The 26,826-nt window shown below is 30.8% G+C and overlaps 2 protein-coding genes across 2 annotated transcripts; both read left to right on the top strand.

Annotated features, from left to right (window-relative positions):
• The first annotated feature begins 263 nt into the window (after window positions 1-263).
• Window positions 264-968, top strand: LOC130967348 (probable calcium-binding protein CML26). Its single transcript, XM_057892161.1, has one exon. The coding sequence runs from the start codon at window positions 328-330 to the stop codon at window positions 850-852; it is 525 nt and encodes a 174-aa protein (XP_057748144.1). The 5' UTR covers window positions 264-327; the 3' UTR covers window positions 853-968.
• Window positions 969-23,151: 22,183 nt separating this feature from the next.
• On the top strand, window positions 23,152-26,494 carry LOC130970838 (ras-related protein RABA6a). The gene is made up of 2 exons (XM_057897034.1): window positions 23,152-23,609; window positions 25,834-26,494. Exons 1-2 carry the CDS (start codon window positions 23,392-23,394, stop codon window positions 26,282-26,284), a joined length of 669 nt encoding a protein of 222 aa, XP_057753017.1. The 5' UTR covers window positions 23,152-23,391; the 3' UTR covers window positions 26,285-26,494.
• The last annotated feature ends 332 nt before the right edge of the window (window positions 26,495-26,826 follow it).

The raw sequence follows: 26,826 nt of genomic DNA, 5'->3' as shown, positions 1-26,826 counted from the left end.
TCTTTATATTTCAATTTTTTTATACATTGATAAATGAATATAGACTTACACAGATTGATGAGTACAATATAATATTCATCTTAGTAAAATAATATAAACTAAATGATAATATCTAGACAAATAGTTACAAGATGTTATTTTAGTAATAATTTTTTGAATTAAAAAAATTATTAATAAAATATTAAATATTTTATTCAAAAAATTAAAAATAAATTTATTTAATAATCCAAAATAAACCAGTATAAAACCATAGCCAGACACGGTGTTCCATGTCTCACCATTTGTGATTCAACTTTCCATCATAATCAAAATATCAGTTTAACATTAATGGCGACACCCGTCACTGCCGACACAAACCCTAGCTCCAAATCCAACTCTAATCTTATCTACCTCCAGGACATGGACGAGCTTAAAAGAGTCTTCAATCGTTTTGACTCTAACGGCGATGGCAAGATCTCAGTTAATGAGCTCAACAACGTCCTCAGCACCTTAGGCTCTGGTGTTCCACCGGATGAACTACAGCGCGTCATGGACGATCTCGATACCGATCATGATGGTTTCATAAGCCTTCCCGAGTTTGCTGTCTTCTGTCGCTCTGATACCACCGACGGAGGTGCCACTGAGCTCCGGGACGCCTTCAACCTATATGACCAGGATAAGAACGGCCTCATCTCTTCCGCCGAACTACATCTTGTCCTGAACCGCCTGGGTTTGAAGTGCTCTGTGGAGGAATGTCACAACATGATCAAGTCTGTGGATTCTGACGGAGATGGCAACGTGAACTTTGAGGAGTTCAAGCAGATGATGAACAACAACCGCGTAAATGGTAATGTTAATGACTCTGTCCTATAAAAGAAGAAATATGTAAGTTTTTATGCATTTTTTCACTTTATCTTGATAGATCTGTGTTTGTACTTTGTTGTACTTCTTCATATAAATAACAAAAACTAACAATAATTTTTATGTGAGATTTATTGTATTTATTTTCCCCCTTTCTTACCTATCAATGTGTTGGATGGTTTTGTTTGTTAATGTTCAACTTCTTTGGAGAGCCACACTTAAAATAGACAATAGCTTCATCTCTGTTCTCTGTTTTGAAATTCCTTAAACTTTTGATTGCAAAAAAAAAAAAGATTCGTTTGGATTTGCTGCTACTGTGTTACATGGCCATAGTTTTTGTTTATACAAGCTATTCTTATCCTTTGATACTTGATAGGATTGGTTCTATTTTTTATTGAGTTTAATAACATTTAGTCATTTAGTATTATATAAAATATTTTTCATATAACGATCTTTCTTTGCAATTAAACCACAGAATAAAAATAAAAAACAATCTTTTATTATATACAATAAAAAATGTTTGCAGTATGATTTTAGTTACTTTGGATGATCTTGAATTTATTTTTACTTTTTAATTTAATTTATTTTAATTTAATCAATTTAAAATTTTTAAATTATTAAAAAGAAATAATTTAATTTACAAACTTTTAAAATTTTAAACAAAAGTAAAAGTAATATTATCATTTTTCAAATTTAATAGTTTTCATATGTACTCATATAGCAAGTTTTTTAATTTATTTTTTAATTTAAAATTGAATTTAAATAGACAATATTAATCCTTTTTACTCGTATAACAAGTTTGGCCTTGATTTTTTAAATTTTAAAAGTTTTATAATTTAAATTTTATTTATTTAAAAATTCAATATAAATGGACAATATTTACTTATATAATGTACTCATATAGCATATTTGGTATTACTTTTTAAATTTTAAAAATTTTATAATTTATAATTTTTTAAAATATTATTTTTGTATAATAAATTTGGTACTAATTTAATTTTCTAAATGACTAAATCTTAATTTTAAATTGAACTAAATTAAAAGATAAAATCAAACTTGTAACATCCTATCACATATAGTCTTATGCTTAAGTCTTAAGACAAAGGTGTTGAGGTATTACGACCTCTACGAGTAAAATTATATATACAGTATAATGAAAAATGGTGTTATCTAAGAGCCTTTTGAAGAAAAGTTAAAAACAAGGCGTTAAACAGAAAAACGCATCGATAAACGTAAACCAGATAGGATAAGAGTATAACGACATAAATACATATATACATACATAATAGAAGACTTCCAAGAATACAGATAACAAAGCTCTCTTAATTCGACTCGCGAAGTTTAAACCGGACAGAACATACATATATACATATATACAAAATAAACTCAAAATGCCCAACATATAACTTATAGAACCTGTTTCTTCAAATCAACTTCTAATAAGGATAAACATAACATATACATACAGTGGATATATAAGAGTATCTACATATATACATCATAAACTAAGATAAAGTCTCAAAACACAAAAATTCTTCGCTTTCAGAAGCTTTCAATATGCCTCAACGAAGTGTCTCACGTTCTACATATGAAAACCACAGAATATGTACAGGGTGAGAACTAGAGGTTCTTCAGCACGGTAACAGTGCCAACATAACTAACATATAAGGTCTTGGGAAAGTCAGAGGCAATCTTAGAACTCCGACACTCATATTATAATACTTAAAGATTTAAAGCAGAAACCATAAATAGGGGTGGTTCTCTAAGGTTTCTAAACTTAACCAAATTCTAATCAAAACTCTCAATCTCCGCCTTCCTTCAATCTTCCAACTCCACAGGAACCACACAGACAAACAAACAGACAAGGCAAATACAAGTAGAATACAATTATAGCAGGTAGCAAATTTAGCAAGTAAGCATAATAATCATATAGGCAGGCTCAATTAATGCACAATCAAACAAAGTACATATATGCATAAGATGTATGTCTATCCTACTAGCTGTGAGCTCACGTGTCGGTTATAACGCCAGAACCCGACACATCCGGCAGCTAATCCGGATATCGTCTCTCTAATATGCCTCCACACTCTTGGGATAAAGTGTCCGTCACACTCTCGGGATATAGTTCCTGCCACATTCATGGGATATAATGTCCGTCGCATTTCCTGGGTTAAAAGTGTTCCCACATTCTTGGGATATAGCACCCGCCACGCTCTCGGGATATAGTGCCTGTCACACTCATAGGATATAGTACCCGACACACTTCCCAGGGTAAAGTGCTCCCACACTCATGGGATATAGTGTCCGACACACTTTACAACAGAGAGAAAACTCAAACATACTCATCATCAACAATCTCATTCAGACTTCAATTATCATATTCATTCATCATCATTCACATTCATTCATCATCATTCACATTCATTTATTCAATATTGTATAGCCAAAATTCGTCAATTATATAGCACTTCTGCACTTCCTCAATCATAATCCATCATACCCCAAACTTTTTCACTAACAAGTTACCTTCCTCAAAGCCCTAATTATATTCCACTACCCAAAATTCACCTACCAGGCTTTAAACAAGAGTGACAAGGATTTTGAAAGTTAGAGGAATGCTTTTAAAAACAAAACGTCGTGTTTTGGAAAAACAGGGATCCGCGTACGCGTCCCCCTACCCGCGTACGTAAAGGTGCGTTTTCGCCCCGCTCGCGTACACATGCATCCTCTTGCGTACGCAGGACATCCAAACCGAACAGAATGCCCGCGCTGCGTGTAAGGCTCACGTACGCGAGTTATGCAGGGTGGTCAAAATTGTAAGTGTTGTAGAATTTCAGTTTTACATACTGAACTTTCGACGTGCATAACTTTTTCGTTTTAAAATATTTTTTATTCATTCTTTAAACGGTGTAAACCTTTTAGACCAAATTTTCATTCTAGACAGGTTTGATAAATATCGAAGATTTAGAGGTCGAGTTATGACCCATCAAAGTTGGCCAAAAATCAAATATTTCATTAAATTTACAAATCTCAACTTTCAAAACATTTAAATCCAAACCCTTATTAAAACTTACCAAATGTGTCTCCAACCAAGTTCAACCCTTCATCAACACCCCTTATCTTCTTCATACATACCAATTTACAATTATATTTCCATTTCAACACAATAATCTATATCCAAAACAACATTATATAAAATCATCAACAACATGCATATACACTTCATCAATATCCACAAAATTTACATTATTTCACCAACAACAACCTTAATTTGCCAAACCTCATAAATACCAACCAATCCTAAATCATCAACAACATCAACATCTCAATAAACATCATCATTATCATTCATCACTCTTCACATACAATAAATTAATTACACATCACAACATCATAACCTCAACCACAATCTCAACGTTGCTAACCCTAATACATACCCACCAATTTCAATCATCAACATCATAAATAATTTAAATTTATCCTATAGTCAACTAACTTAAATTTTCACGACACATTATATCTTAGTTACGAAAAACTGAAACCATACATTGGCCGATTTTCTCGTTAATGCCTGGAACACCTCACAACTCAGCGTTTTCCAAGCTTCTAAGACTCCAAGACTTCACAAACAACCCTCTAGCCGCCAAAGCTTGATCTCTAGGTTCCAAATCCTCACTTTGACTCCTACCAACAATCAATCTTAATCTAACAACACAATTATCACCACAATCAATATAAAATTCATTAATTCAACGTTACACAAGGGTTTTGAAGGTGTTTACCTGACCTACAACTCAAGCGAGTTAAATTTGACAATACCTACAAGTTAATTCGAACCTAAACACTGAAATTATACAAAATTCAACATAATTACACATTCAATTTCGAAATTTGGGGAGAAGAGAATTGAATCTGAGAAGTGAATTTCTTACTAAATTAGTTACCGAGTTTTGTAGAGTTCGTCGCGCTGGTCGTGTAGCCACAAACAATGTGATAATTGGAGCTCAGAGTAGAAAGTTATGTGGAATTAAAGATTTAGTGAGAATTTGGGTCTTCCTTCATGTTTTTTCCCTTTCAGCATGTTTCTAATTTTTTTAAATAATAATTAATTTATTGATTAATTATTTATTAATTTTACGAATTTTACAAAACCAATATAATTTAAATTATAAAAAATTATATTCATTTTATTTTCTAAATTAATATGGATAACTAAATTCTTACTTATCTAGTTTATAACATGTGTGTTTTTTTTCTATTTTCTCTATAAATGAGATTTGTAATAATTTTTTTTAAATTATTTATATTAACAAATATTTTATTTACATATAAAAAATGCTAGGAGAAATTAAAAAATGTATAAAAAACTACGCACATTTTATTTCTCAAGAAAAATATTGTTTCACGCACACAAAGTCTTTCCTAGGATACAAACGGGAAGTCCAACTCATCCTGTCAAGTGGTTCTGAATTTCTTTTTGGTTTCGCTTAACGGCGAGTCAAGCTCGCCAAATTATTTTAATTTTTTTTATAAATTATTAAATATTAAACAATATATATAATTTTATAATTATTTTTTTAAATTTATAATTTCTAAAAATATAAAAAAATTATAAGTTTTAAATTCACAAACATTAAAATCTTTATAATTATAAATATATAATAAACATAATTATAAACTAAGTGTTTTGAAACAAAATAATAAAATTTATATTATCCAAAACGAAACAAACATTATTAAAAAATCAAAACATATAATTAAATATCTTTAAATTTATAATTAAATTAAACATAAAATATAATCTAAAATATAACTTAGAACATCTTTAATTATCATCTTCATCCTCTTGTATGACATAGGATTAATTGGGATATGAGAAAATACACAAACCTGTCTCATTCCTAAAATTTCTGATGTAAAGGATATGACACAGGTTAGATCCATAAGCCTTTTCTTATAAGATTATTTCTAAAGTACTAGTCCATCGGTAACAGAAATTTATGACTTTGCTAATCAACCCTAATCAAAGTGCCATCATTAAGGGTAGATTGATTCAGGCAATGCCCTAGTTACTAATGAATGTATGCACTATCTAAAGACAAAGAAGAAGGACCTATCGACTGAAATGACTATTAAATTGGATATGAGTAAAGCTTGTTAAATGGCATTTTCTTTGGTTCATTTTGAAGAATGGGATTTGAATCTAGGTGGATTAGTTGGACACAGGAGGTGGTGACTACAGTTTCTTATTTTGTCGTTGTTGAAGGTCAACCTTTTGGTTTTTTAAAACCAAATAGAGATATCCGTCAAAGAGAACATCTATCTCCCTACCCTTTTTCTTTTTTGTGGAGAAGGATTATCCTTTTTGCTAAACAAGGTAGAGCAAAATGGTATATTCATATCAACCGAAGATGTTCTACTATTAATCATTTATTGTTTGCGGATGACTCAATCTTTTTTTGCAAAGCGTCAGAAAATAATTGTGAAAATATTCTCAATCTTCTTCAATCATACGAAAGGTTCAGTGGCCAAAAAGTTAATTTGTATAAATCAACTTATTCTTTAGTAATAATATTTCTCTTGCTGCTCGATTACTATTGGCTCAAAAATTGGAAATTGCTTATATTGGTGCACATGATAAATATTTGGATCTTCCATCTATAATCTAAAAATAAAAGAAGGCTACCTTTTGAGAAATTAAGGACAAGGTGAGGAAGCGAGTTCAAGGGTGGAAAAGAAATTTTCTCTCCTCTACAGGCAGTCATGTTCTAATCAAAGATGTTGGGGAGGCTATCCCAATTTATTCATTATCATGTTTTTGTCTTCTTGACACTTTAATTAGGTAGATTCACATACTTTTTCAATTTTGGTGTGGTAAAAAAAGTACAGAGCAAAAAATGGCATGAGTTAGTTGGGATACTATGACAAGACCGAAATTAGAAGGTGGATTAGGTTTTAAGGATCTAGGGACTCAGAATTTGGTGCTATTAGCAAAACAATGTTGAAAAGTTGTCTCTCAACTACAATCACTCCTATCTAGACTCCTCAAAGGTCAATATTTTCGATACTACTCTATAATGAATGTAGAGATCAGAACAGTACCTTTGTGGGGTGACATAGCATATTAGAAGGGCGTAAGGTTGTTGAAAAGGATCTGGTTTTGCGAGTTGGTGATGAATCCAGTATCCAAATCTTCAGCGATCCTTGGCTTGCTCCTCCACATCCTTGTGTTGTCCCTCCATATGAAATTTTCAATATGCAAAATCAACCATTATTGATGGTCAAGAACTTAATACTTTCTAATAGTCTATAGAATCAAACTCTAATTAAAAGTATTTTTTTAGGGGACTAGTCAGCATGTGCAAGGAACAACAATTGGGGGTGGAGAAGATAAAATTTATTGGGTTTTAATAAAAGTGGTTTGTATGAAGTGAGTACTGGGTACCATATCCTCTCATTGAATTTTACCCAGAAATTATGAGACAATGAAATTTGTGGCGAGGTGAAAGTTGAAAATTCCAACAAAGATTAATATTTTTTCTTTGGAAAGACTTTCATGAAAAGCTTCCAGTGCTACAAAAGCTTTATCATCACATCCCATCGATTCAATCCACCTGCCGAAGATTCTTACAATTTCTAGAAACAATCAATCATTGTATCTTTCATTGTGAGAAATCAAAGGAGATCTGGTCAAAAATGAATTTACCGGATGCTAGAAAGGGCACCGAAGACTCTGATTTTATGTTGAGTGGAACTTGAGAATCGGATCTTGCGTACCCGACCCAATAGCTCATCTCAAAGGATAATGATGGTGATTTTAAGCTGGTCCTTATGAAAAGTTAGAACAGGTTCATCTTTGATAATATATCAACTAGTGTGGAAGAGATAATATTTTCGACTTTGAAGCTGCAGAAGGAGCTTCAACAAGTCCCCAATTCCTAATTGATGAGCTTTTTACTTTCTTTTATTTCTCTTATTAGATTATTATATGATGTTACCTTTATAGTAAAGTATTAGGAGTCTCCTGTTTCTTTTGCTTGTCCCATATATGGACACCTATATGTTTCTTTTATTTCATGAATAGAATTATTTGACTTTGAAAAAAAAAAATCTTCATCCTCTTACAGATCAATAGCATCATAAAAATTTGTTAAAAAATGGCCGCCACAAAAAAATATTTGGCCCGCCGGAGAAGCCCATCCTGTTCCTGTCAAAGCCCACTAAAGTCATGGATTAGGTTGTGTAAGTTAGACAGATTTTTTAAGTTTGACAGTCTTAAATTTTCAGGCCAACTTCTTTTTTGACGGTTACACGGGCTGACCCAACAAGTTTTGGCCTGTTTGCCGCCCTACTATTCCCTCCCCTTCTTTTTTTCCGATCCCAATAAATTGATTACCCACGGTTTTTGAATTTAGGAGCATGTCACCACTTTATCTAAATCTTTGTCCAAATTTGTGCACAATATTAAAATAGGGACACAGAAGTATAAAATTATATTTAGCAGATGAGGTATACACAATGTCAGTCTAAAGTTATAACTTATTTTTTATTTTTATTTTATTTTTTATTAAATTTTTATAATTATATTTTTTATTATTATATTTTTTTTTTAAGATTTTTTGAATGAAAACAATGAGAATAAATTTAAAATTTATAATTTATTCTATTTTATCGTCAAACAAAATATAAAAATATTAATTTTTGTGTTTCTATTATTTGTGTCTCGTTCTTAGTGTCTTATTTTATTCTATTTTTAGAATCAGAGGCAGTGTTCTTTCCTTCAAAATATTTCTGTTTTAGTGTAATTTTCTTTTGTTTTTTTGGTCCTCTAGCCCTTTATAACATCTAGTATAATTTGACTGCCTTTATCACCAAAACCAAAACAATCTTTAAATTTGTTATCATTTTTTTTTTTGTCATGAATTTGTTATCATTTGTTATCAAATCCAAAAGCTTTTGGGCCTGATTTGCGAGAATGGTCCAAATGTACTCAGCTGTCCAGAGAAAAAACTCTAATAATGATTTTGTTAATAAATTGTTCACTTAGTTTAAGTTTTTTTTTTTTTATTATTTAAATAATTTTTTATTAACTAGTATACATCATCATACAAAAATTTATTAATTTATATATTTAATAATATTCTAACAGACATAAAATATAAAAATTAAATTACAATATTTTTTTTATGATTATAGCAGTAAAAATATAAAAAAATTTGAACTCTTATCTTTGTTAATAGTACCAGCCAAAATAGAATAGCATTTACCAGAAGTTTGCAAGTGAATGTAAGGGAAATGTAATTTTATTTTTGAAAATACAACCTCTTGAAAATGTGTGAAACTAACAATATATGAATCAATTTCACTGATGTTATTAATTTTTTCATTCAAAATTTTTTTTTTCAGTACAAATTGTTCGTTTCTTAAAAAAATTAGATTATATTTTTTCTGTTAGGTATAAAGTTATATTCTACTCAATAAAATGGTTAGAATAACAAAAAAAAAGAAACATTAAATCTCAAACCTTTTTATTGAAATTTAAATATTAAATACTTATTATTTTACTAATTTGACTAATTTTATATTTATTATTATTATTATAGATATTTGATTTATAAAAAATAATTAATACAATCATGATGTTTTAAATCATTCAATATTTAAAAATTCTTTCATAAAAATACTTAAAATAAAATCTCATTACCATTTGCTTAAAAATGAAAAGCAGCATTGGTGTTAGAAACCCTTGAACATTTGTGATTTGATAAATAAATCTCATTATTTTTGAATTTTCACTTGCAATTTATGTATAAATGGACTAATAAATTATAACTCAAATGGTATAGTCTTCTTCATATTCAGAAGTTACGAGTTCGAATTTCTCTGTTCTTGACAAAAAAAATTATGCATAAATAGTATTATTAGCAAAAATAAGAGTTTAAATTTTTTCACTAAAAACATTGTAAATTCGGTACTTTATGGTCGATTAAGTATAATCTTAGTGGAAAGAAAATGCATAAGTTAAAACTAATCAAAATGTAAATAACAAATAGAAAATAGATTAATTGTTAATAGAGATGAATGTGAAGGATATTACTTGACTATCAAAATACAGTAAGAATGTTGGTGGATAAATTTAGAGAACAAAAACATGGATAAGAGATTAACAACCATCCACGCATGTTTCTTCTGTATAAACAAGAGAGTCAAAAAATTTTAAATAGACTTTCATATGTCAGATTACACTAAATCTCTTTATGATTGGCATAAAGGAATGTCATAGGGTTCTAGTATATGTGAGGGTGTAAACTCTGAAATCATTTTATTTTCATTATTTATTTATGTATTTTTTTCAATTTATTTTTATTCTTTATTTAATGTTCTTTTATCTAAGTTTGTTAATTAATTTGCATTCTTATATATCTTAAAATATTTTAGTGGCATTCTCTAAAAGTTCTTTTAGTTTAACGCTAATTTATAGAATTTCATTGTTATTTGTTCAAGACTCTAATACTTTATTGCTTGCAAAATTATTTTCAATGCGATAATTTTCGAGTAAAACTTATTTTTATAGAAAAATTGTATCTACTTTTTAAATTGAGATTCTTGATACAAATTTAATCAACACTATATCGACGTTAAATAAAAATTAAGCAAAATAACTTGTAAATAGGAGATTTCTTATTTAAATTAAAAAAAACCTTAGTTTTTGGTTATTTCAGGTCACAATTTCAAATTATGGTAAAGCAATTAAATTTTTAGTGGGTGAAAATTTTCGTGCAAAAATTTCATGCTAATCCAATTAAAACATAGTTTAATGGTTAAATAATATTTAATCTCTATCACGAGAAATGAATTTGAATTCTTTAAAATTGAATTTGTGAATCATCAGGTTTATAATTGCAAGTGACATAGACATTTATTATGACAGAAAATTTTGTGTTGTGTTTTTTGGCACAGGATTTGATAATTTTAAAATATTTGTACTATTAAATAATCTCATAATAAAATATGTATTTTAAATTTTTTAATAATTGTTAAATAGTTTTTATTTAATTTTAGTTACAAATAAATTTTTTTATATATTATTTAATTATAAATTTTATTTTTTATTTTATAAATTATTATTTTAGTATAATATGAACTATAATAATTTATAAAATAAAAAATAAATTTTATAATTAAATAATATATAAAAAATTAATTTATAATTAAAATTAAATAAAAATTATTTAACAATTATTAAAAAATTTAAAAAATATATTTTATTATGAGATCATTTAATAATTCAAATATTCTTGAATTATCGAATCATGTGCTAGCTTTCTCTATTTAAGTTTGAATCCAGAAAATACAAAATAGAATAACCTGTTAAGTTTGTCAAACAATAATTTAACCTTAGGTGAGTCTCATCTTTGAGCTTGGTATTGCTATTCTTGACTTGCCTTTGAGAAGTCACTTATTTTTTTATTTTTTTTGAAATTATAGTAACTATATTTAATAAAATAAAAAATACTTTCAATAAATAAAAGTTATAACAATAATATTTAATGTGTTTTTAAAAAATTATATTAATTAATATATAAAATTATATTTGTTTTTTTCTTAAATTTATTTTATAAAACTAACCTTAAAAACTATCCATATCTAACTTTTAAAAACTAAAGTACAAGCTACAAACACAATAACTCTTTTATTTAAGAAAACCAAAATGTTAATATATACTCATGGTACTACTAAAACTTAAGAAGGGGATTTAAATCAAGTTAAATTCAGAAATGAAGTTCTTTTATTTTATTTTTTGCAGAAGTTGATTATACAAGAGATTTTTTTTTTGTCTCTAAAACTATAAATAAACAGAGAAGAGAAGAAGAGAATGAGACTAATATGTATCCTCGTTCGATTTTTTAGTACCATGAAACCTACATCCAGTCTCCATCACAACCATGGTAAAATTTTCACTATAATCAAACTGATTACATATACCAATACCAATGAATTACAACCTAATTCATCTAGTATCAACCACTAAGCTTCTACCCAAGCCCAGCCACCATCAAATACGGTCTCAACTTGGCAAGGAAAACTAAACCTTAGTTCAACTAAAATAATTACACAGAAAATTCTTTTGGCTTTTCTATGCTTCTTCTCTCTTGCCTCTTTTCTCTCATGACTTTTTCAATTTTTTTCTCACCAAGAATAGCCTTTTTCTCAATTACAGAAAGATAATATTAGATAGCCATAACACTAAAATTTCAAATGAAGCACAAAATTGAAGGAAAATATTTCAGCTCAAGTGTATGAGATGATACTCAAGTATTACTATATTTTTCCTTGTTTTCAAATGTTGATGTGAGGCTAGCTTTATAGTATGAGTCTCTCCCTTCAAATTGCTTCATTGCCTCTTCATTTTCCTTGCTCATTCTGCTCGTTGCTGCTGTTTTCCTTGGCATGCAGTCCTTTTTCATTTTGGTCCACAAACTCTGCTATTCGAGGAACTGCTCCACCGCTTCTGCTCTTTTGAATTTGTTCCACTGTTTTTCTACTATTCTTTGCATGTTGTATTTGCTCTCCCAACTTCTGAATTTCTTTGATCTTTTGCTGTCCTTGTGTCCTTGATAGTGTCTTAGTTGTCCCTCATTCTCCACGATGATGCCAAATGTCCTTCTTGCTCTTTCTTTTTTCTTTTGGCAAATAGCATAAACTTTCTTTATGTTTTTAGTTTTAATTTGTCTTCATAGGTATTTGGGCTGAAGCCTCAATTTGGTGTATTGGTGATTTTTTGAAACAACATAAATTTGGACTGAGAGATAAAGTACTAGACTTGTACCACTAACACACCCATTAAACCAAGTTTGGACTTTTAATCCAACAAATATTTGTCATCATATATATGCCAATAATCATTTCTAACTCAACAATTTTTTCATTAATGACAAACATGATAAAAGAGGATAAATAAATTTAAAATTTAATTTAAATGAGTTGAGAATATTTCTCTTTGATGATCATCCAAACTGTATGTGAATGAGTAGTGCTCCCCCTCCATGTCAGCATTGCTCCCCCTTTAATCATGACTTCCCCTCAGAATGGAGAATACTTAAAACAGTCAATAACTAGTAACATAGCAATGTAGCATAACAACAATATTACAGAGCAAATATTTAATGAATGTAGCAAGAAAATGAACTCATGAACACATAAGACAAAATATGCATTAAACATTTAAAGCCTAAGTCTTTTTTTCTTTTTCTCCCCCTTTTGTCATCAAGGAGGAAAAACAAAAAATCTGCAAAAGAGTGTTAGAGTCACAGCAGTAGCAGTCATAAGTGGTAGTCAATGCAAAGTATTAAGGTGCATGTAGTCATTCAATATAAGCAAAATGAAGAAAGCCCAACAAGTCTCTAAACGAAGTTAGAGATAGTTTGAAATGGCTAGATCAGATATGAGATAATCTAGGCATCAGAGTTAGAGTCATCTGAGGCATCATCATCCTCATTGTCAGTAGTGTTGGAACCAACCTCAACCTAATTTCTGAGAATGTGAATGTAGCCTTTGGTCTTTTTGAGTGTCGTTTCTTCCATTATGTCAGCTCTTTTTCTTTCATCCCCAAAGCTAATGAGAAGATCAGTTAGATTCACAAACTCTTGAAGCACATCCTTCATGAAACTAGTTAAGATTCAGATTTTGGCAGAGTCTGATTTTGGAAACAGGGGAACATTGCTCTGTTTTGGATCTTCAGTCTCCTCATCAGCGCTTCGACGCTTGCTTGCTATTCTTTTTACTGCACCACCCTCTTTTATGTAAGAATTAAACTCTCTAGAAATTTTAGCCCTAAAATCAACATTATAATATTGAAAAAATTTTAGTGAGCAGTATGGTATAAGGTAAAGTATTTTTCAAACGAACACATTCATGCATGTGCCTTAACAAAAGATAAGCAAATGAAATGGAGATTTTAGATAGAAGAGCAAACATAACCAGTGTATCGTAGAATGAAACACGTTGAAAAGGGATAGAATAATGTGATTCACAATCCTGTGCAACTGAGCACGAACTAGACCAAGTGACTTGTCTTCAAGAAAAGGAATATTGACACAGACAGCCCCTAGGGCTTTAAAATAAGACACATTGATTCCCTTTTCCTGGTAATCTAGGACTTTGAAGTAAATGAAGCAATACTTTTTTCTTTGTTGGACATGTTACTATAGAACTGTCTCATAAGATCAGGGTAGACATTTTCACAAATAGAGAGGATGGGAATCCATCATTGAAAAGCAAATATAGACATAAAGTTTAGACCATTTTGACGAAGATCATCAATATTGACAAGTTTAGGAGGACAGATAAGTCGATCAATGATGTCTTTGCAGAAAAACATGTGGTTTATGAATGAGTTGTAATGACGGAAATCATAGGAAACTTTTGGAAAATCATCATAAAAAGATTTGTAGGCAATGAGATTTGGAAACTTGGGTTCAGAAATAGGAAGAAGTTGAAAATCATTGATTGTACCGTGACTAGGGTGAGTAGGAGAGGGAAGGAGCTCTTCTTCTTCCTTGCTAATGGGCCGTTTGCCACGAGAGAAACTTGGCTGAGATGGAGTTGGTCTAGGAGCTACTCTAGGGTGACAAGCAGTGGTTTTGGTGCAAGCCATTCCTTTAGGAATACTGTTAGGAGGAGAAGATGAAAGAGAGTCGTTTAGAGAGGGGGATGAACAGGAGTTTATGAAAATGGTAGTGGAGGGAGCAGAATGAGAAGTTTGAGCACCACTATGAGTACCTTTACGAACGACTCTCTTCTTGCGAGCCATTCTTATAGATCACTAGTCAGTTGCAGAAAGAGAAGAGTGGGGAGTATGAATGGAGAGAGGTATGAGTGAAACGGTGCATGTAGTGGTGCATTAATATAGACCTAGAATAGTACAAAGGTCTCAGCTTAAAAATATTAAAATTTTTTAAAAGAATTGATTTTTACAGCTTTAACCAAATGAACCATATTTTAGAATATGCATTTAAAAAAATAATAGTGAAAGCAAGTGCTTTTTTTTAAATGCAAGTCCAAAGTAGGCCCAATAAAATCAAATACATATGGCTTATTCAAGAATAGAGAAACAAACAAAAGTAGTCCGCAAAATCTGATATGTTCACAAAGGTTCCAAGTAGTGACAACTTAAATAACGAAGCCCACTCATCATCTGCCTAGAATTATCTCATATCGACCTGTGAGATAAAACACTCAACCAGATAATCAGAAAGGTCAAGAGAAATTTGATGAATCAATAATATCTAATACAGTGTGCGATTTGCAGAATCTCTCTTCAATCAATGGTTTAGTAAAAATATCGGCTAGTTGATATTCTGATTTAACAAATTGAATGTCTAAATTTCTATTTTGCACATGTTCTCTTATAGAGTGAAACTTAACTTCAATGTGCTTTGTTCTAGAGTGAAGAACAAAATTTTTTGAAAGATTTATAGCACTCATATTATCATAAAATAATGGAATATTAGAAGCATTCAACTTGTAATCAGCCAACTGAGTTTTTAACCACAATAATTGAGAGCAACATGAAGAGGCTGCAATGTACTCAGCTTCGATAATGGACAAAGCAATGGTTGCTTGCTTATTACTTGACCATACATTAAGAGATTTTTCAAGAAAGTAACAAATGCCATTAGTGCTTCTTCTATCAATTTTATTTCCAACAAAATATGCATCACAATAACCCACTAATTGAAAAGAATCAGTTTTGCGATATCATAAACCATAATTAGTGGTACCAAGTACATATTAGATGATTCTTTTCACAGCTAAGAGATGAGATTCCTTAGACTTTGATTGGAATCTTGAGCGTTGGAATCTTGAGTACACACCAATACTTTGAATGATATCAGGACTTGAGAAAGTAAGATACATTAAGGAATCAATCATTCCTCTATATCTTGTCTCATCTACATCTCTAGCATGTTCATCTTTGTTTAGCTTGAAGTTTGGATGCATATGAGTTTCCATAGGTTTAGCACAGTCCAACCCAAACTTCTTGACAAGTTCTTTGGCATACTTTTTTTGATGAACAAAGATGTCCTCAGCAGTTTGCTTAATTTGCAACCCTAGAAAGAAAATGAGTTCTCCCATCATGTTTATGTCAAATTTACTAGTCATAAACTTAGCAAAATCTGCACATAAATATTCGTTAGCAGAACTAAAGATGATATCATTGACATACACTTGCATAAGAATAAAATGATCATTGTAATTTCTAATAAATAGTGTGGTATCAGTGGCTCTTCTTTAAAAATTATTTTTCAATAAAAATGAGTTAAGCCTCTCATACCAAGCTCTAGGAGCTTGTCTCAAACCTTACAAGGCTTTAGCTAGTTTGAAAATATAATTTAAAAAGTTTTTATTTTTAAATCCAGGAGGTTGAGCCACATAGACCTCTCTATCTATTATTCCATTTAGAAATGCACACTTTACGTCCATTTAGAATAGCTTGAAGCCACAATGAGCCGCATAGGTTAAGAGCAATCTAATAGCCTCCATTCGAGCTACAGGTGCAAATGATTCATCAAAATCAATACCCTCCCCTTGATCATAACCTTGAGCAACTAATCTTATTTTATTTTGGACAATGATTTTATCTTCACCCAATTTATTTCTGAAGATCCATTTTGTACTCGTGACTTTCTTTCCATTCGAATCAGGCACGAGGGTCTAGGCTTTATTCTTTTCAAATTATTGTAATTTCTCCTCCATAGCCAAAATCCAAGATGGATCTACAATCTTGGATATTTTGAGGTTTAATTTTAAGATGAGAGCTATATTATTTGATTTGGCTCTTTTTAAGGATGATCTTATTGTCATTTCTTTGGAGGGATCACCAATTATAAATTTCTCTGATAGTTTTTTAGAAATTTTCATTCTCTTGACCTTTTGCAAATTTTCATTATCTTGACCTTTTTCAGTTATGACAGGAGATAATTGCAAATTTTCTCCTGCAGAATTGTCATTCTCAGTGCTTTCAGGTGCTGCTTCTTGTGAGCTTGAGTTTGAATGTTCTAACTCAGTAGTTTTGATCACTTCAATTTCAATTTCTGGACTTTCATCAATGCAAACACTAGGAATAATGTTAGATTCATAGAATGTGACATGTATAGTCTCCTCAACAGTCTTAGAGTTCTTGTTATAGATTTTATAGGCCTTGTTATTTGTGGAATAACTAAGAAAAATACTTTCATGCGTTTTACGATCAAATTTCTCTAATTTTTTTTATGTTCAGTATAAAACACTTGCAACCAAACACACGAAAATACTTGAGATTAGAAGAGTGTTATTTCCAAAGTTTATAGGGTGTTTTCTTTAAAAACTTTTTTTATGAGAGTTTGCTTTAAAACGTAACAAGCTATATTTACAACTTCACAGTCCATAAAAATTTGGGAACATCATATTCACACAACATAGCTATCGCTATTTTATGTAAACTTCTATTTCTCCTTTCCACAATCCTATTTTGTTATGGTGGTCTAGGACAAGAGAAGTTGCGTGATAAGCCTTATTTATCACAAAAAGATTCATAATGTTAGTTTTCAAACTCTTTACCATGATCACTTTTAATTAAAATAATTTTTAGATCTATTTTATTTTGAATTATTTTGCTGAATTTTTCAAAAACATTAAATGTTTCATGCTTATGAGTTAGGAAAAACACCCAACCAAGTCTAGTATAATTATCCAAAATAACCATTCCATAGCCTTTTCCTTCAAGACCGAGTCCTAGTTGGTCTAAATAGGTCAAGATGCAACAATTTCAATTATTTCTTAGTAGAGACATCTTCTTTGGGTTTAAAATAAGTTTTTGTTTATTTACCAATTTGATAAGCATTACATGTGATATTTTTATCAAACTTAATGTTAGGAAGACCTCTTACAAAGTATCTTTTAACAAGCTTAATGATTTGGAACATGCTAGCATGTCCTAATCTCTTATGCCACATCTATTTTTTATAGTGGTATTGTTCAAATGTGTTTGGGCTGATACCACTACCAGTAGAGGCATCAAACAAGACCATTTGGAGCTTACCAACGTTAATTTCTCTCGTTCGATACACACTGGTGTTCGAGAGGAAGATGAACCATACATATTTGCCTCAGAAGCTCAGCTTGTATACTATGTGAATGATGAAATAGTTAAGAAATTGAGTGTTGTGGTTTATGCGAAACCACGAGATTTGTATGACATGGGAGAAGAGAATGAAAAAGCTGAAGTTGGTTTTTCTCCACAGTTAGGGTTGAACATGTCAGCGGAAGGTGACATTGGAGATTTACAGTTAACAAGGGAGGATGATATAGAAGACCCCATAGAAAATGCTTCAGAGAATATCGATGATGTTGCGTAATGCTTATCTGAAAAATTTTAACGTAATTTAAAAAGGATCTTTGTGTCATGAAATAAGTTAAATAAACTCAACGTTGTACATTATTTTCTTTAGTTACAAAAACTTGGTGTATCTTTGATTTGCAGTTAAGTATTTATTGTATTGTGATTTTTCATGAGTAAAAGCAGATTTTTCGTTTCTTTCAATGGATTTTTTCATCAAAAGTTAGTTTACGTTAAATCTTTAATGTTGTTTCAGTTGTTTTTGTTCTTAATATTGTAGTTTTGATAATCTTGATATCTAATATTCAATATCAATTCCAATAGTGTTACGTTTTAAAAATATTAGCGAACATAACATGGCGGTAAAACAGGACAAATAAAAACTGAGGACTTTTCATCATCCTCTACAAGTACAACATTCTCTACAGAGCTTTTGTGTAAGAAATTTGCACAAACTACCAACAAGGGAAATGGTAATTGTCGATAATTTGCATTTAGTTTTAAAATTATCTTAGTATATTGTCGTCCGTATTTTTCTAAGTCAGTATCTAATGACTTGGGAGTTCTCAGTTTCTTCTGGGTATACTTTTTTGTTGTATGCATGTTGATATTTTAAATATTACCTGAATATTCTGGAGAAATAGTCCCTGACAGTCTAGATGGGGAAGAGTCTGATTCAGAAGACAATTTAGATGATATCTCCTCTGTTCGAATTGACAGATCGAAGCAGTTTGATCTTAATAAGCTTCCGGACGAAGACAATGAAACTTTAGAAGACCAACAAAGAGAAGATGATATACATGTTAAGAAAAGGTGCCTTAATCTAAACAAAAAGCCATGGTATGGAGATAAAATATCAAATCCTGTAAAACGTGAAGCCCATAAATTCTTGACAGAGTATTTTTTGCCAGATCAATACGATGTTGAAGAGAAATTTTGATCTTTTATTATAAGGGTTACGTTGATTCCTTAATTTAATGATTTGGGTCACAATTTTACATGTTTATGTACTTTTAGAGTTTCTAGATTTAGGTTTAGTAAGGCATAACTTCAAAGAGGAGTAACTTTGATTTATGCTCGCTAGAACTTTATTTGAACTTTATAAATTCAGAGCATAACTTTGATTTATGCAGCCCCAACTCCTAACCGCCGCTATATGCGCCGCAGGTGGTCATTTTGCGACGGTTTTATAAAATAACGCCGCTATCTGCCGAAATTATTATAGTGTGAGCCTCATGATAATAATTTTCTTCATCTTTCGAATAAAAATAATTTTCCAAATCTTTCCTTGTTGTCATCATCACCTTATTCTTATCCTTCCTTAACTTCTAAATCTCCCATATCAATCTCATAGTCCCAACAGCTCAAAATCACAGAATCAGAATTATTAATAAATTAAATCACAAAATCAACTCAAAACTAGCAACTCAAATTAACAAAATAAGTAAACAAACCCAATAATTCAGAATCAGTATTATTAACAGAATTTCAAAACAAGCAAAATAAGTATAGAAAACTAAAAATCAATTCAGAATCACAAAATCACTGAATTTGAACTAAGCAAAACAAGCAAATTTAAACCCAACAACTCAAAAGCATAGAATCAGAGTTATTAACAAGAAGTTAACTTAACCCTAAACAAATCCAGCAACTCAGAAGCACAGAATGAGAGTTATTAACAAGAAATTATCAAAATCCTAAACAAATCCAACAACTCAAAAGCACATAAATCATAATTAACAAAATCAAGCCCTAACTATTTCATAATTATAAACCCTATATATCTAATTGCTTAAGATACATAGAAGAAGAGAAAATCAAATCAAAAGTCAAGTGGATGGGAAGGAGGAAGGGCACTGGAAGAGGGGCAAGTGGGCAACCGGTGGCTGCTATAGCGTCGATGAGCAGCAAAGAGATGGCGGAGCAGTGGAATGCAACGACTGAGAAAGGAGAACGGAGAGGGGGAAGGATGTCGCGCCTGAAGAGAGAGAACGACGCGGTGAAGCTGTGACGGTGAGTCGGTGACGGCGCAGGAGTGGCCGCTGGCGAGTGGCGACTGGCGAGGGGGTTATGGAGTATGGACGTACGGTGATGGGAGTTTTGAACAAAGTCGAGAGTTGGAGCTTGGGGAGTGGAGACGGCGTAATAACAAGGAATTGAAGTAGTAGAAGAGGAGTAAACACACATTGAATAAGGTAGGGTTAGGGTTTTTATTATGTGAAATTATTAAAAAGTCCCTTATGTTAGAAATAAAGTAATGGTACTTAAGTAAATTCAAGAATTTGGGGAATTATCGGGGATGGGACAGGGATCCCGGCGCCTGTCTCGGAAAAATTTTACTTCCCATCTCTATTCTCACAGAAAAAAATTTCTGCCTTCAAATCTCAATTCGAGACAGTTTCCGTGAAAATCCCCATACCTCGAAAAATTTTAACACCCCTAATTCCACCACCTCGACTCTTTTAAATTTGTTCTACTATTTCTCTGCTGTTCTTTGCATGTTGTATTTGTTATCCCAACTTTTGAATTTATTTGATCCTTTGCTGCCTTTGTGTTCTTAATAGTGTTCAAACTATTCTTCATTCTTCACAATGATACCAAATGTTCTTTTTTTTTTCTTTCTTTTGGCAAATAGCAAAACTTTCTTTCTTTATGTTTTTTGTTCTGATTTGTCTTCATAAACATTTGGACTGAAACCTCAATTTAATGTATTGGTAATTTGCTAAAACAACATAAATTTAAACCAAACGATAAAGTATTAAACCTGCACTACTAACACACATTAAATTAAATTTAAACTTTTAACTCAATAAATATTTATCATCATATATTTACCAATAATCACTTCTAACTCAGCATATATTTTTTGAAAAGTATATAAAATTTCCTATATCCGATTTACCAAACTCCAAAGAGGCATATACCGCAATCAAGTGATCTACAATGATTGTTTATTATTAACCCTGACATCTTGAGCTTTAATTTAATGGCAAACCCGTTGTAAATAAATAATTAAATATGATTATGGCAATTGCATCCAACCGCAAACATACATGATCACATGTAAACCTATATTTTTTTTGAAGTAAAAGATAATTTGGAATCATTACCCCACTTAAGCAAATTTTTTAACCGCGAGCCAATGGCAGCGAGTATTGACTATTGAATGATGTGAACATACTAAAAGGTCGCGAGAGGCCAATGGCAAATGGGCACGTAAGCATGAAAGTGTCCATTTTCCAAATTAAAAAAAAATTAATGGCCATAAAAAAATTTATTATTTTTTATATCACTTAATCTAATAATTTAATAATATATTTTAGATAACATTTGATTGATATTTATGTCTTATTGAAATATAAACATGGTGATACATATCTGTTATTTAATTTAGTAAGACACATATTTTTAAAAAATATAAAAAGATACGAATGGATATGGAGACACTAAATTTATGTATTTCTAATTTAGTGAGACACTAAAACATAACTTATGAGACACTAATTTTGGATTTGGATTTTCTAAAGTTTGAATTTTAATTTAGAGAGTAAAGTGTGATCTTCTACCTTTGAATAGTTTCTCTCTCTTATTTATTCTTGGTCCCACCTATGAAATCAATGGTGAAAGATCACACTTTATTCTCTAAAGTGAAATTCAAACTTTAGAAGATCCAAATCCCTAATTTTTTATTTTTATTTAATTTTTAAATTTTCAAAATTTATTCTCTTATCTCTTTAAACCTTTATTTTTTTCTCTTCCTCTTTCAAATTCTACAACCACCTCTTCCATTTTCACTTGTCACAATCCTCATTCTTCTGCCTTCCTCAACTCTCACCAATGGAAACTCAATTGTCGTCTCTTCCTCTCCCTCTGACGTTGCCGTCCGATTTGCCGTTTGTCGTTGCATTACTCCACCTATTCTTGGACGCACATTCCTCTGCATTCTGCTTCATCACCGTCGTCGAGGTTGCCTCACCGCACTCCCCTTCTTCCAAATCCATTTTGTCTCTCCTCCACACCTTCATATCCAATATCCACCTTCCAGATGTCTTTTCGTCTTTCTCTTAATTTGTCTTTTTCGGTTCTACTTCTGTCTATTTTTCTTTAAGTAATTTTTTTCGTCCTTCTCTTTTCTACTACCTTCTTCTTCTAATTTTTTACTTCTTCCTTACAATCATTATCTTCTTTTTCTCATCTTTTGGGCTCTGATTTTCCTTTTTTTTTTTGAAAAAATTGCACATTTAGTTTTTTATTTATGCAAATTTTGATTAATCTTTGATAAATTTTAGGTTTTAATTTTTTATTTTTTAAAAAAAATTGTATATTTAATATTTGAATGATAATTTGAAATAATATTGAACGAAACAAAAAATTAGAAGAAATAAAAATTTAATGATGATGACATATAGTGTTTGAAATGATGGGTGTGTAGTGGTGATGATAGAATTTGTGGTTGAATGAACGATAATTCAATATTTTTTAAATATTTGTATGTCTTATTCATTATTCTTGTCTAACACAATACAAAGACACAAATATTTTATATCTATGTTTTTAATGTTTGTGTTTTTGTATTTATATCTTATCTTATATATCAATCAAATAGAGCTTTATTTTATAATTTTAAATGTTGAATGATAAATAATAGATAAAAATAATAAATTCTAATAGTTATATTTCTTGTTAAAAAATGGTGGGGGACACGTGGAAGAACACCATTGGACCTTGTTTGGAGAAGAGGGCAAGCATGTATTATGGCAGGCAGGCTCTTCCCACATAGCTAAAGACGGATCCATGATCCATCCACGAGACAGTATCAAGGACTAGTAATCATTCAAGTGTAACTGTGTAAGTAAATAATAATAATAATAATAATAATAATAATAATAATAATAATAATACCATCCAAAGAAAGGATTGCGTCTTGGCCCCTCCCAGTTTCGTAATCTTAATTAATTATAACATTACATAAGTGTGATCATGACCTTGCACCCTGTAGCTTTCTCAGTTCATATCCAACAATTCTTATTTTCGGTTTGGTTTTATTTCCACCTCCTCACTAGTTACTAGGTTTGTTCCTTTAGAATTTCCAATAAAGGCATATACATAGATAGATAGATAGAAGGGTGAAAGTGAAAGCAGGTGGAGAGGTTAATTAACAAGATAGATATATGGCTGATGCATTTGATGAGGAGTGTGATTATCTGTTCAAAGCTGTTCTGATTGGGGACTCAGGGGTTGGGAAATCAAATCTGCTGTCAAGGTTTGCAAAAGATGAATTCCGGTTTGATTCAAAGCCCACAATAGGAGTCGAATTTGCTTACCGCAACATCAAAATTGCAGACAAACTCATCAAAGCACAGATATGGGACACTGCCGGCCAAGAACGGTAACATGTTTTCCTTCCTTATTTGTTAGTATTCTAATGTCGAACGAAATGCATAAGCCCTGTTTTGAGTTTATAGATCAGAATTAAGCTGCAACAATATATCTCTCTGTTTCAATACACCATCAAATTAAGGGAACATCTATACAACTTGGATTTCATCAATCATCAGTAGTAGCTGGTGTTTCCTGTTATTTACTGATCTAATGGACTTAGAGAAGAATAACAGGTTTAGAGAAAAACAAAAATAAATTAAGCATTTTTAACCGTGTATTGTTCGTCCGTGACTAGCACAAGTAATTGTTATTTAAGTTTTTTAAGGGTTATAGACTTATAGTATAGTTTAGGTTGGATTTCTTCTATTAAAGATGCACTCAGACAAAATACGAAATTAATCATTAACTTCCGACCCGTGGGTATCCGTAAATTTGTGCTTAGTCATTTGAAGAGGCTAGCTGCTAAATGCCAGTTGAGTACATAATAGCTTGCATTATAGAAAGAAATTACAAGGAAATTAAAGTAAAAGTATGAGTAAATTTTCAATAAATTTTAGATTCGATATTTTAATTTTTAATTAATTTTTATTCGTTGGGAGTTTCTGAATTTTTTTATTTGCGTATTGAACAAATATTTTTTTAAAAAAATTATTAACAATAATTAAGTTCAAAAAATTATTATTATAATAACACGAATTAATCACTTATAAAAATGAAAAAAAATTACTATGTAATTCTCATAAACTTCCACAAACCAATTTAATTGTTTATTTTAAAAAATAATTTCCCTTTTAAAGTTTTAAAACGAATATTTTAAACCCTACTGCAATATTCACGAAAACGAATGCTGCATAGTGCATACCTTTCAACAATCGAAGAGGCGTTTTTCCTCATCGTAATTTACTAATTTCATCCACCCTCCTTTAATTTTCATGTTTTACTTTGGTTATTTCCAACTTAAAAAGAGAAATATCTTTTGATTGAAGAACTCACAGTCCACGTTTCATATTTCATAATTCATATTTTACGTTTCACTAGCTAGGATGACCTTTTCTTTTTATTCCCTAAAACAAAAATTACATAAATCAATTTTGTGTATATTTTGTTTGTTATTATAATAAATAATAAAAAAATATTTTACACTAAAATAAATTTAATAATATTCTGAAGAATAATGCAAATGAATCTTTCTTTTTCTTTGTCATCCCATTCCGTAAATAAAGAGTTTTACTATTTTTTTATACAAAAATATTTGTAAAAAAGTTAGTAAAAATTAATCAAAATTTATTTTATTTAATATGTATTAATTATTGCAGCAGTTAATTATAGTAATTAATAAATATTAAATAAAATAAATTTTGACTCTTTTTTTTGTTGTCACTCTAACATTATATGCGCACAATCTCCCAATTTACCCTTCTTTCACTTGTAGCATCTTCGTAAGGAGAAAGCAAAACTCTCTCCTCCACCCTCTTGTCTTCTTCATCTCAAATAAGCTAAGCAATCTGCTCATAGAAGAGTTAAAACGACCGCATCATGATCATAAATTGATGGGATTGACATGCATATATAATTGAACTCAAGAGTGGCGGTCACTCTACTCTCAAGGTTGGGAAAGAGTAGAAATTACGTTTTAATTTCCTAAGCTTTTCCCCTTCTCCTTTAACGGAGTGAAATTATAAAGGCGTAATATTGGGTGAGTCGGGTCCACTCTTGTTTACTTTAAAGCCTAGATATATGTATGTCACATAAATTAAAGGAAAGTGATTGAAAGTCCAACTCGGCAATCACTGCACGTGAGCTGCTAATGAAGGTTTCGGTGGGCAGTGACCATCCAACCACACAAGACACAACCAAAGCAATTAGGTATTGTGGAAGAAGAATGTCTCTTATGGCTTATTTTTATTTTAATAATAATTGAAACTCATAATAGCTAGCGACATTACTTACACATGGTCTCTGATGATTAATTGATAGATAGGATTATATTGGTTCTAGACTAGAATGACTATATAATCATATTATATTGTCTACTGACGACAATTACATTCCTGTGGATTCTATATCATATCTCTAGTTAAAAATAGAAGTCATAATATTTTATATTTTAATAATATTTTTATTTTAAATTTAATTAAAATTTTTAAGTATAGTTAAAATTGTATAACTATGGTAACTATAGATACTATAACCTACATCTTATATTATAACTATATAGAATGTGGGTGCAGGTTTAGAGCAATCACAAGCTCATATTACCGAGGAGCATTAGGGGCATTGCTAGTGTATGACATAACAAGGCGATCTAGTTTTGAGAACGCTAGAAAATGGATGGTGGAGTTGAGAGAGTTTGGAGGGAAAGAGATGGTGGTTATTCTGGTTGGGAACAAGTGCGATCTGGAACAAACAAGGGAAGTGGAGGAAGAAGAAGCAAAAGGGTTTGCAGAGAGAGAAGGATTATGCTTCATGGAAACCTCTGCTCTCAAGAATCTGAATGTGGACCAAGTTTTCCTGCAAATGATCACAAGGATTCATGACAGCACAAGCCACAAGAGTTTGGACGCCAAAGCGGAACAAGATAAACAAATTACTCTCTCCGATGCCAAGGAGATACACATAGATGCTGCTAATGAAGTCACTGCAACTAAACAAACTTCTTATTATTACTGCTGTTCAACATGAGACATCCATCACACTTTTCCTTCAAACATGTTCAACTTCATCGCTTGTCTCCTTAGGGTTAGGATGATATATGCTTAAAGATAAAAGAAAGTTAGAATACCAATACTTTTTTGTTAGTGAGTATTCGCCTTATATTTGATTTAATAGGGCCTCTTTAACATTTCCTTTTTATTTAAATTTTTATATCATACATGGATTTTTCTTCTTAAAAATGACACTCACAGAAACAATTACTGTCTTTCATTAGCACATTTGCCGTCTCTTGAACCTGATGAAAAATATCCCCATATGAAAGTGAACCCGTCACGTGTCTCTTTCCTAGTAGTTCGGTGCTCATATAGTCATATGGCCATCCTAGCTAATCACGTTAAACACAAGGTGAAACCTAAAGTAAATTCGATTTCACGTGAAGTTGATATATGAAAATTGTTAGATGATTTAAATGATTTAATTTTATATGAATTCGACTGTATCTGAGTTTCAATTCAACACAAAGCCATTAGAAATGACACCTATTTTCTTAGAGTTAGTTTTAATTTTAT

The sequence above is a fragment of the Arachis stenosperma genome, chromosome 3, assembly GCF_014773155.1.
Source record: "Arachis stenosperma cultivar V10309 chromosome 3, arast.V10309.gnm1.PFL2, whole genome shotgun sequence".
In the NCBI taxonomy this organism is placed as follows: Eukaryota; Viridiplantae; Streptophyta; class Magnoliopsida; order Fabales; family Fabaceae; genus Arachis; species Arachis stenosperma.
Note: the sequence above shows the minus strand (reverse complement) of the source record. Positions and strands in the feature narration are given on the sequence as shown.

Bases quoted from the DNA above. Each gene is read 5' to 3' on its own strand.
- LOC130967348 (XM_057892161.1), top strand. From the start codon at position 328: ATGGCGACACCCGTCACTGCCGACACAAACCCTAGCTCCAAATCCAAC.
- LOC130970838 (XM_057897034.1), top strand. From the start codon at position 23,392: ATGGCTGATGCATTTGATGAGGAGTGTGATTATCTGTTCAAAGCTGTT. The intron at 23,610-25,833 runs GTAACATGTTTT...ATGTGGGTGCAG, and splicing joins GACACTGCCGGCCAAGAACG to GTTTAGAGCAATCACAAGCT.